Below are 11,828 nucleotides of genomic sequence, written 5' to 3'. Positions count from 1 at the left end.
TCCTCAAGACGTGCCCGCCGCCCTCCAGTTTCGGAATCCTAGCATCTATGCAGCATCCTTTGCCACACTATCCTCCCAGCGCAGCTTTGATCTGATACCCTCCTGGATCTTTGCATGTTTCCTTCCAGCACATTCTTAGGAATCTCATCTTCACTCATCCTAGCTACAATTCCTGCCCTTTGCAGTCTACCAAGCTTTATTACTTTTATATATCAGGATCCGTGAAGAGAGTGTACAATTCCTGGTTTTTCCTACTTCTCCAATTCGGTCCATCGCGTGTAGGACCATAGATTCTACGGAGTACCTTCCGTTCAAAAATCGAAAGGGCCCGTTCATCTGCCTTGGTCATCGCTGACGCTTCGGAACCATAACTCAGTCCTGGTCGGATGAGGGTTTTATAGAGAAGGGCTTTTGTGTCCCGAGAAATGAGTCTACTTTTTAAATGCCTTTTGTCTATTTTTTATAATGGTTAACATTATTTACAAATAAATATTAATAAAATTACTTGTGTTCTTTAATATAAACTTTTTTTAAGCAATTGTAATCATTATTGTAATTTTATTATCATTATTGCATTATTTAAATCAATTTCTACGCTAAAAAGTCAGAAAAAGTAGACTTTTTATCATATTTTCTGAAAAAGTGTAAACTGTTTCTATTACAGGCCATAATTACTTTTAAAAAATATTTGAAAATTGCAAGTTTTAGAAGTATAAATTACACTCAATTAACTTCTAATCCAAATTGCTTACCTATCCTACCACATCTAACCCTACAAAGGCTAATTAACTTAGCTTTACTCTAAGATGTTGCCAATATTGCTGAATCTTCGGGATGACATATAGAACCAAAACCACCCAGATAGGATAGTCAGCAGTAAGTACAATTATTGTAATTCAACATAAATTATTATTATTTAGAGTTTATTACCCAAGAAAAAGAGTTAAATGGAAACCATTAATTAACCAATAACCAATTACCATTGGTGTTGAAGAAGGAATTTACATAGCAGCAGCTAACTGCCTGTTATTTTGATTTTGATTTTTAACATAACTCAAAGTTCAGTTGGTCTTGTATGGAAACAAGTCATAATCTTTCGACGCCACCAGGTCAAATCTTTTCATCAAAGCTCCAAGATTTATGAGTAATGGATAAGGAATACTGTCACAGTTGGACAGATACAGACAGCTAAATCTAGAGTAACATTACTTTACTTAGCCTTATTATGCATGGTTTTTTAGTAAGTCTTGATGAATCTGAAGGAACTGACTATTAGCCAAATAAACTCCTTTAATTTTCTAGCTTTTTTTTTAAAGAAAATAAATATAAAAATTTATTAAATTATTTTTTAAAATTGACTGATTTTAACTGATATCGGATTTAACTGCATCCTTTTTAAGCAGGCTTAAGATAGCTATAATTAAATTTTAAAAATGCTATTACACCCTCCCAAAGGGGCGGATCGTCGTATTTTTAATTTGAACTTAGATTCCAAAATAATCTCGAGACTTGACAAGAAACAATAATAATCTTGAAAATATGCGTTAATTCTATTAGCACCTGAGATAATCGAATCAATAACCTCGGGAAAAATCAATGCATCTAATATGCACTTTATGTAGAATATTGTGTCATAATAAACACGGAGATCAGTATAATGTATTACTCAGTTTTATATGTATATTGACTATTTCACTTTAAACAAACACGCGATAAATGGCCTGCTTGGTAATCTTCCTTTTTTTCGCTGGTAACGACAAAGAAGACTACGCAAAGGCTTCAATAGGTGTTAGAAATAAATGACTGGTTGTCTTTAAGTATCGGAGATTAAACATACAGGTTGTTGACTTTTTTTCTCAGGGGGTCATTTCTGGTCAGTCACCTTTTGAATTTTGCAAATGATATAAATATCATTATTTTCCAATTAAGGGATCAATTATCTAAAGCATATGAATCATATGCTATAATATTTTGCCCGATAACAAGTGGTATAAAAGGATTTTAACCTGTAATTTTTAGAGAATATTATCAAAGGCAATACCATAAAAATAATTGCAATGTTACATTCCTAAAAACCAAAATATATACATTCTAATCAAAAGTTAAATTTAAAAAAGGAAACTTATTCATAAAAAGTATAAACACATAATCATTTTCACTGATCTAATAAAAACTCAAGATCCACTAAAATTAATTAGATGACATCTACGTCAATATTTACATCTAAAGAGCCGTTTGGCGAATCAAGAATCCGTTATAGTAAGTGAGGAAGAGGTCAGGAGCAGTGGACAGGTTTATAACGAGCTATCAGGCTGGACTGCAGCCATTCCACTGTTAACAAATCTCTACAATGGTACAACGCTCTGCTACAAGCGGTGAGTTACTATCACGCGATTATATTACATACAGATTTAATTTGATATTGTTTAATGACATATTATTCCATTATATTCGGTGCAAAATTTAATTATAATTGTGAGCTCAATAGTGCAGTCTTTAACTGCTTTAGTTCATATACAAATCTATCCAAGCTCAGAATATTTTACATTCTCTCACTATAAAGTGATTTTTTTAGTAGATATGTCCTTAAGTAATATTTGCTTTTTACAACTGACGGTAAATAGAATAACAGAATCCGGCCGAAATCCACCTACTTAAGTGCAACTTTTCCAAAAATGCAATGATTTTTCTATCAAATTCATGTTTAGCACCACCTAAATGCAATCAAGTTTATTTATAGTTAATAAACTAATCAATTAAATTTAAATTAATCTTTAATTAATACAAATATTAATAAATTAATTAAAAAATTATTTTTTTAACGTTCTTGAAAAGGTCGTTAACTATGAACAAATGGATTCTAGAGAATCTCTGGCTTTAATTTAAACACTTTCAGGAATGTGTGATTTTTATAAATACAGAAATCACATTCCATTTTTTTGATTATCTTGGAAAAATTCTCTACTTCACATCTGTATTTGATTCAGCTAAATAACATTTTGAGAAAATTTGACACTGATGATTGAGATAAATACAGTAAGAAAATTTGTCTCACCTGTTTTCTCTGCTGACGCCTCTTCCATGTAAACACTATTAAGAACTTGAAAATATAAGCAGTAAATTATTCCAGAATTGATCTTAGCTTTAATATCTAAATAAATCCATCCTTCTCAAACAAGGACCTCTCTCTTAAAGGTCCTGCCCGTTTCCTTAATTTTTTTTTACAACAATCTGCTGAATTCAGGCAGAAACGTGTAATCAATATTCTCTTTGTTATACAGTAAATATTTTACAGGAGACCCACTTACAAATACAGAAGTTAAAACTAGTTAAGAATAACAAAATTTGTTAAGAGTTTCAATCTGAAATTAAAACTGTCCAGAAGGACAGTTGTGTAACGGTTGATCTTCAAAAACTTTACGAGAAAGGGTGACGTTGAAAAACGCCCAACTTTTACCATTTTTTTCTCTTTTTCTATAAAATATATAATTCCCAAATTTGTTTCTATTAAACTATAGCGCATATCTTCTTTTTTAAAAGGAATTTTAAGTTCAATCAACCCTTATATAACTTTTTAACAAAGTTTTTATATAGAAGTTTACACTCGAATAGTGAATTACGAGAAAAAAATAGCTTTAAATAGTAAGATTCTTATTCGATATCTGAACTGTCGGTCGACATTTTGAAAAATTAATAACTCTTTAAAAAAAAACTTATTTAATTAATCCCTAAATTTTGTTTTTTCATCTAAATAAAATAAAGCAGTTCTTTAAAAAGGCTCTTTAATTAATTACTAATAGATAATACAAACTACTTTTAGATTTTCTTTCCCTACGAGCCACTCACAGTCTGAAAACGTTCAGCAGGAAGAAATCTCGGTAGCGAGTGAACTCTGTCTGGATGCTGGCAGGGCACTGAGAAGGCTCGGGGCGCCAATAATCTGAGATATTGAAGCGCCTTACATAAAAAAAGAAAAGCTAAAAGTTTGTATCAGGAATCTTAAAATATCAAGTAAATAATGGTTCAAAGAAATCAGTATCTATTTATGCTAATTTATACGATTCGTTCAATGACGAACTAGCAAGAAACCGTGACATAGAAATGGAGCAAGTTTGTTGACTAAAGCCGGTTGCTTTGAACTTCCTATAGGATTGAATCTTGGGCAGTTAATCTTGAACCCATTACAAATGTATTACATATCTAACAAAGAGAGAATATTGTTTATTTACGTTATCTTGATGTAATCTAAGAGGGAAATATTTATCACACTAAACTCAAGAATTGCTAATCGTCGATTTAATCTTTTATTCAGTATGAATGATTGCGTGACAATGCTTTGTAAGGGGAAATAAAATTCCCTAAAAAATCCAAAGTAATTAATGTTTACTTTTCAGGCGGGCTGAACGTCCAAAGCAAACTTACTTCACTATAAATATCTCTATTAAATAAAATCAAAGGCCTAGACCTGGTATCAAACCCAGTGCCCACAATGCAACTCGCTTTTAACCGCTCTGCTATCTAGGCGCCTTGTCAAATTCTGTATATTCAGATTGATAAATCAATCTCTGATTATGGGTGAAAATCTATGACTGTTCAAAAATAAGAAAAACATTCTTGTTAAGACGGTAAAAGTCAACAGTCAACACGTCGGACCCAATCACAGTTAAGAATATTTTCACAATCAGCCCTTTTTCGGATAATAGCATTATTTATAAAAACATGTTTATTAGTTAGAAGCATTATTACAAATTCTTTTCATGCAATTATAATTTTTTAACTCATTTTTCATTAGATTCAATGTTTCCACTCACCACCAAGAAAGAAAAGTAGAAATTACTTTATTTTCCCCAAATAAGAAAACCAAAACAAAACATTTCGGTGATTGCCTCCTAAAAATTGAGAAGATAATCATTGAAAAAACATTTAAATATTTTATTCTTATTCAAAAGTACTTAAAAATTTCAGTTTTTATATTAACCACTTTAGTGGTTATAATTACTGCTAGAAGTTGGCGACAAACTGGCGGTGAGAATTTTTTCGGAGAAGGAACCACAGATTTAACAGTCTCTATTTTAAAGGTACATATAAAAACCCTCGTGATTGTGTTATTGAACAGTAGGAATTTATTTTTACAGAAATAATATTTTTTCTAGAGTCAAATAGATAATAACACGAATTTAGTGTTTTCTCCCTTGGGATATGCTACAATCCTTACTATACTTTCTGAAGGAGCCAGAGGAAATACAAGGAATCAATTAGTGAAAGCACTGCATCTGCCAGAAGATACATATGCAGTCAGAAGTACTTACAAATCAGTACTCTCTGATATGCAGGTAAAAATAAATAGCTATTATCTAATCTAGTAAATAGAATATACATATTGACACAAAGTTATAGAATGATAGATGCTGTCTTAATAATGGTCTAATTTAGAACAGGTAAATAATGGAATATATATTTAACTTTTTTTTTTTGTAACGATTTAAAAAACAAAAAATTGCCCCAATAGTCACAAAACTGCGTGTACTTCTTTTACTGCTTTCTTTTCTTTCACTATCAAGTATTAAATGTGTTACAGTTATAGGAAACATACAAAATATGAAATTTCTACTTTATAGATGTCGTTCCAAAAATCTGGAAAAATGTAAATCATTTTGACCTCAAGTTCATTTAAATTAATCATTAATCTATTACAAATACATTTCCACAGCTTTCAGACCTTCACAAATAATTTACTGTTGTGATGTAATTAAGAATGTTGCAAATCCATTTTTCTCCTAGCTTCTTTACAGTTGATTAATTATCTTAATTAGTTTTTACAAACAAACAAAATAAATAATTGATTTCTTGTTTTGACACCATTCGTTTTTACTTTCCCTTATTAATTTGGTGAGCGAGTCAAAATTTGAAATTACATTATTAATATTTAAATATTTTTGGACAATGATTCCCCCCCCCCAAGTAATTTTTATTTAATTAAATTAATTTATTTAGATCGTAGAGTATTGATAATCATTTTTGGGGACTGATTCATTAATTCAAAAGGAAGAAAGGATGTTGCCAATTTCAGTCATCATTTATTTTATTGTATTTCTTGTCTTGCTTTCGACCTATAGGCTGGTTCATCTTTAGAGCTTATGCTATAACAAATATATTTTTACATTGTTACACCTAAATAAGCTGTAAGGGCAGAAAATACATCAACCTAAGATGTAACAATGTTAATTGCGTAAGCCCAGAGATGACCAAGGTTGAAAGCTTGGCAAAAGTAAAATAAAAAAAAATTATACTGAAATTGGCAATATTCTTTCTTTATTCAGATCATGAATATGTTTGTTTGCAGGAGCGTAATGTACTAAACAAACCTGAATTCAAGAATTGGTTTTATGTTTACAAAAATTATTCAGTGGAAGAATCATATAAAAAAACTCTCAGCGATAACTATTTAACTGTCGTGAAAGAAATCGAAAGAGATTACTATTATTCATCTAGTAATTCTGAAAATAATAAAGAAGAAGAAACAGAAAATTATGTTACAGAAAACAGTTGCGACAAACTTCCAACAGAAACCACTGAAAATAATAAAGAAAGTAATGAACCTGAAGCAGCTGGAGAAGAAACTGGCCTAGAAACATCTACTAAAGAAGAAGAAGATGAAAATGTAGACATAACTGGTGAAGATAAAGGAAAAGAACATAAAAAGAAAACTTTTAAAGTAGGAAATAAGAAAACTGAAACGGTTATGGAGGAAGTAATTGCTAGAGCACTGAGAGAAGAAGTACGGGTTGAAAAAGAAATGCTTTCCGCACTCTCTGCAAATAGGTTATCCAGCGTGAACCAAACAGGTAAAGACAGATTACGTTAAAATTATATTTTTTTTTCTTTTTTTTTTAAATAAATAATCTGCCATTTAACAATTTTTTTTTTGTAGATTCAGAAGCAAATTCTGAAGAAAAATCAGATTCTAGGATGATAATTTTCAATGCGCTCTATTTCCGCGGTAACTGGACAATTCCCTTTTTTTCCAAAGCTGAGAAAAAAGGAATATTTTATAAATCAGAAAACGAAAAAAAGCAAGTACAAGTTATACATTCTGAAGGAGAATTTGAATACGGACTAATTCCCGATCTGGATGCAATAGCCATTGAACTCCCATACCAAGTAAGACTAGTAATTTATTTCTATTAAAATAAGACTGTGAACAAAATAAATATTGCAGTTGGTTAAAAATTATTGAGCTGGATGTGACTTAATTAAGAATTATTTCAATTTAACTATCTAGCAAAACATAATCAAACAGGATTTTGTGTCAAAACAATTGACGTCAGCACGTCAATATTTTATTTTATTGCTCATTGAAGCTAATTTTGAATACAGTACAATTTTCAAGTTTTTTTATGTAGTATAAACAATTAAAATATTTTTATAACTTCATTTAATGCTTATTAATCGTAATTACATGTTTATTAAAATATTACTCTAAATGGTATTGTGCTGCCAGGAGACGCATGGCCACGTTCACTTTCATATCAAAAGGTGTATAATATATTTAAAGATGGGATATGTTTTTAGGGAGGCAGGTATTCCTTATTACTGCTTGTTCCAAATTCAAGAAGTGGATTAAAAAAATTGACAGCAAACTTGAAGAAAGATTCATTAAAAGATATTAAAAAATATCTATCTAAAAATACAGTAGAAGTATGCATCCCAAAATTTAAATTCTATTCAATAACAAGACCTAAAAATGCCCTTACACAGGTACACTTACAATTACCTTATTATTTTTTAAGTTTTTTAGTAAAGTGTATAACGTTGTGTCAGTAAATTATAACAATTCTTTTCTTTTATTAGAATGGCGTAACTGACTTATTTAATGATGCGGCAGATCTGTCAGGAATTACTGGAAGTAAAGGACTTTACCTAAACGATTTGGTACAACTAGTTACATTGGAAGTAGATGAAAATAGTGGCTCTTACAATTTCCTGACGAGTAAGTTTAATTTTATAATTTAGCTACAATCAATAAAATATTTTATCAACTTAAAGAAATATGGTGCAAAACAAGATTTTGTTTTTTTTTAATTTCACCATACGAAATGCCAATTTTGATCTAAATAATAAATATTTAGTTTGACCAAATGATTTATGAAGTGATACAGACTGCATTGAGGAAAACTGGGCGTAATTTTTAAAAGTCTATTTTTTTAATTACAACTATGCTTTATACAACGTCTTTGCGATTTAGTTGAGAATAAACAAAAATAAACATAAAAAGTTTTTATTTCTTATTGGCGTGAGTAAACCTTGGTTCACGTGAGAGGCTCTTGCGAAGTGTACTTACGGGGGGGAAATATGTTTCACATAAATTTAGATCAGTTTGGTTCTCCAATTCTGTATATAAATATTTTTTTATCATTTATATGTGTATATAGTTACTCAAATACTTATTTTATCCTACAGCCACAGATGCAGCTGAAACCAGATCAGCAGCTGTTAAATTCACAGCTGACCAGCCATTCCTTTTCTTTTTAAGAGATCGAATCGATAATTTTATAGTAGTTGCTGGAAAATTGCAAGATCCAGCGGATGTTAATCACTTTTAAGTTACAAATATTTTTATATTTAGAACTATATTTATTAAACCAACTTTACTTAAAAGTGAATGCGAATTGCGTTTTAGGAAATTACTATAGGAATTTTAAACAACTTGACTGAGCAGTACAATTATTTGAAAATTTATTAGGTTTTATTATAATTTATAAAGTATTTATTTAAAATCATTTCCATAAACTGTGATTGTATTTTACATGTATATTTAACATAATACAAAATAGCCAATCTTACCTTGCTATTTTTCCTCTGTGCCCTACATAACAAAATCAAGTTTCCACTGAGTTATCAAGGGATATTTCCTCCATCGCTTTCAAAACTAGTTCCTGCAATTCTGGGGGAAGGGTTTCGTCCCCAGATATAGGAGGATTAGTTGATGTTTCTATAAAATACATTAGCATATTTTAGAATGTTGAATAAAAAAATCAATTTTGCATATAAATGTTCAACAGAACTGATTTTAACGCCACAATTTGTGGAGTGAAGAATTAAACAAGATTGAATCAAAATTTAAAATAGTATAGAATATTATTTACCACAATTTTCATCCTTTGAAAATGTGTATTTTTTCTCCACAACTTTTTCTTGAAGTGGAACAGTATCTAAAAAATGTATACAAATATTCTTATTTGCCTTTTATATTACCATATAAACTACTGATATTACCATATAAATACCATATAAACACTTTTTCTCTGAATTATTTAAATCTTTATCAACTTGAGAGCTCGTATAACCTTCCAATAGAAGTTGAGAAGGGTAAATTGGTTCTTCCTTTGAAAGACGGCTTTCTAAATTCGACACTCTTTCAGCGAGAATTCTGTATTTAAAAACAAAAATATGTTACAAATAATAGCTGATATCGACTAAAATTTCTTTGTTAATAAATAATTCACTTAAATCTATTAACTCTTCACTTAACATGATATTCACAATCACTTATATTTAAAGAAAAATTATTGAAATTATTACACTGAAGGTAAATTCTCAATAATTAGTAATCATTAAATGAGTTCACCTAGCATTTCTATTTCATTAAATAATTCCCTTGAAAGCTAAACCTAAACTAATACATTGTAATACTTTAAGGTTTCTCACTTTAAAGATAGTTATTCAGAAATTACTGCATTTTGGAGATATGATGAAAAATAAATTCGAATAAACTTTACAAAATGTTTATATTTTTAAAATTGCATTAATGTCTCTAGTTACTGATCAGACCCGGCAGACGGTTCCAACATGCCGTAAAATGTGTTGAATTTCTTTTCTTTTGTATATATTATTTTATTAATAAAGCATTATTATTATTATTATTATTATTATTATTATTATTACTGATCAGGCAGGAAAAATCTAGCTTTACTTAAATACCTTCCACAGGATTCAAAAAATAAATTTTCACTAAAAAATTCAAAAAAACGAGTTTTTACTAATACATCGCTGATCAGTTTGTACTTGCTCTCGTGGGTTCTAGTAGATTTTGTGAGAAATTGGAATTACTAGTACTGCTGAAATTTTAACACCTGAATAGCTAAATGTTTATCATCAAAAAACACACAAATCTCTCTTATGGCTTGCAACTGAGTAAAATCATCAATCTAGCTTGATCACTCACACAACTTTTTCTCACTTCAACACTCAAGGTTTTGATTTATACGATTTCTTCAAAGTAAGAATTCCAGAAAAACATTCCTAGCTTTTAACATTAATTTTACAGTTTAACATTACACACTTTGTTAAACTACACATGACAACGAAATGGCATATTAGTAAAAAGCCTACACTCTTACAAAGCATAAGTTCCTGGAAAAATTATTCAAATATAAGATCTATGTGCAAGAAACGTTTGGCTAAAGTTTAAAAAAATTGTGGAAGAATTTTGAAAAAGATCAAAGAAATAAAAAATCAATTCGGTAAAGTGGATATCCAGTCAAGGAATATTGTTCAAACTTGGGATATTATTATCACATTTGATAAAATTTTAAAAAATATGAGTGATTGGACTGAACATTTCACTAAATATCAGTTTAAAGGGAAGCCTACGCCCTTTTATCAAATTTTCCAGAAAACGTTACAAATAAAATTTGAAGCCTACCTGCGCGCAATCAGTTAACAAAGATTTTACAAAATCGCGCATTTAGGTTTCGTGGCAGAACCAATGTAAAGTTAAAAAAAAAATCAATTTGAACTTGCTCTGAATTTTCGTTTTTGAGTAAGTATTATGTATACACATTATACATTTGTACACTCATATAATATAAAATAAATTTCTTAGTACAGAATCGCCCATTTTTTCAAACGGGGATTAACGTTCAATCAGGTGTCGTGCACATTTTCTAACAAATAAAAAGTAGCTTCAAGCTGGATTCGAAGTGGTAATCAAACCCACGCTTCATAACCACTAGACCACAACCGCCCCTTACATATCTAACATATGAGATAGCACTTTTAAAATCAAAATTGACATTAACAATATTGCCTTACTGCCTATTGTCATTACTGAGAGAATAAAAAAAAAAAAAATTATCACAAATAAATCAATTTAATTAAGAAAATAAAAATACTTGACTTGTTAGCTTTACGTTGATGAGATAATGCTAAAGTTTTATCCTGCAAAGCGTCTAAAAGCGCTAATGATAAACTTCGAAGATCTGCGAGGGTTGCTTCTGTATTATATGGAGAATTCCAAATGGTACCATCTCCTTCCAAAAGTTCATGCACTAAAACACAAAATGGATTTTCTTTAATGAATAAGGAAAAAAACAAGCCTTTCTTCTTATGTATTAATTTTATAAGTTTCGGTAATGAATAAAACATTTATAATGATGGTTTATACAAAATGACTAAAAAATACTGATTTTCGAACATTTCTTAAAAAAGTAATCAGATTTACATAAATAAGTTGTATGAAAACTTCGCATTAGGCTGTTAAATAGTTGTAATTTAAATTTAGAAAACAAATTTAAAGAAAAATAAATTTAAAACACTAACAGAAAGCTCGAATCCCTTAAAAAAGTTTTATTTTAAAATTTACGATTATTGGTTGATTGGCAAATGACTTTTGCAAAAAGCAAATATTTGTTTAAAAAATATATATATTTCATTAAACCTTACCTTGTTTATGAGTGACAACCATTCCAGAAGTAGTGTTAGTTCCCAGCCGTACATTACCTTTCATTTTCTTTTTGTCCAACATTGCCTGGTATTAAAAAACAAAA

The 11,828-nt window shown here is 29.7% G+C and overlaps 2 protein-coding genes across 5 annotated transcripts in view; one reads left to right on the top strand and one right to left on the bottom strand.

Annotated features, from left to right (window-relative positions):
• Positions 1–1,970: 1,970 nt before the first annotated feature.
• LOC141456271 (uncharacterized) overlaps positions 1,971–11,828 on the top strand; it is a 16,340-nt gene continuing 6,482 nt past the window's right edge. Inside the window, exons 1-8 of one of the 2 annotated variants that reach the window (XM_074132125.1) lie at positions 1,972–2,375; positions 4,966–5,078; positions 5,154–5,333; positions 6,344–6,845; positions 6,932–7,161; positions 7,573–7,758; positions 7,852–7,990; positions 8,461–8,603. In XM_074132125.1, the coding sequence (XP_073988226.1) occupies positions 2,351–2,375; positions 4,966–5,078; positions 5,154–5,333; positions 6,344–6,845; positions 6,932–7,161; positions 7,573–7,758; positions 7,852–7,990; positions 8,461–8,603 (1,518 nt within the window). In that variant the 5' untranslated portion in view covers positions 1,972–2,350. Of the gene's footprint in view, positions 2,376–4,965; positions 5,079–5,153; positions 5,334–6,343; positions 6,846–6,931; positions 7,162–7,572; positions 7,759–7,851; positions 7,991–8,460; positions 8,604–11,828 lie in introns of those variants that run through there. The other variant, XM_074132118.1, reaches the window with a different exon arrangement.
• LOC141456290 (coiled-coil domain-containing protein 149) overlaps positions 3,544–11,828 on the bottom strand; it is a 10,949-nt gene continuing 2,664 nt past the window's right edge. For 2 of the 3 annotated variants that reach the window (XM_074132164.1, XM_074132183.1), the window contains 5 exons: positions 11,725–11,809; positions 11,180–11,330; positions 9,288–9,430; positions 9,147–9,212; positions 8,713–8,992 (listed from right to left, as the gene is read on the bottom strand). In XM_074132164.1, the coding sequence (XP_073988265.1) occupies positions 8,880–8,992; positions 9,147–9,212; positions 9,288–9,430; positions 11,180–11,330; positions 11,725–11,809 (558 nt within the window). In that variant the 3' untranslated portion in view covers positions 8,713–8,879. Of the gene's footprint in view, positions 3,958–8,712; positions 8,993–9,146; positions 9,213–9,287; positions 9,431–11,179; positions 11,331–11,724; positions 11,810–11,828 lie in introns of those variants that run through there. The other variant, XM_074132173.1, reaches the window with a different exon arrangement.

Source organism: Rhodnius prolixus, unplaced genomic scaffold (assembly GCF_049639745.1).
Source record: "Rhodnius prolixus isolate KJV_2025 unplaced genomic scaffold, Rpr scaffold_1, whole genome shotgun sequence".
NCBI lineage: Eukaryota > Metazoa > Arthropoda > Insecta > Hemiptera > Reduviidae > Rhodnius > Rhodnius prolixus.
Note: the sequence above shows the minus strand (reverse complement) of the source record. Positions and strands in the feature narration are given on the sequence as shown.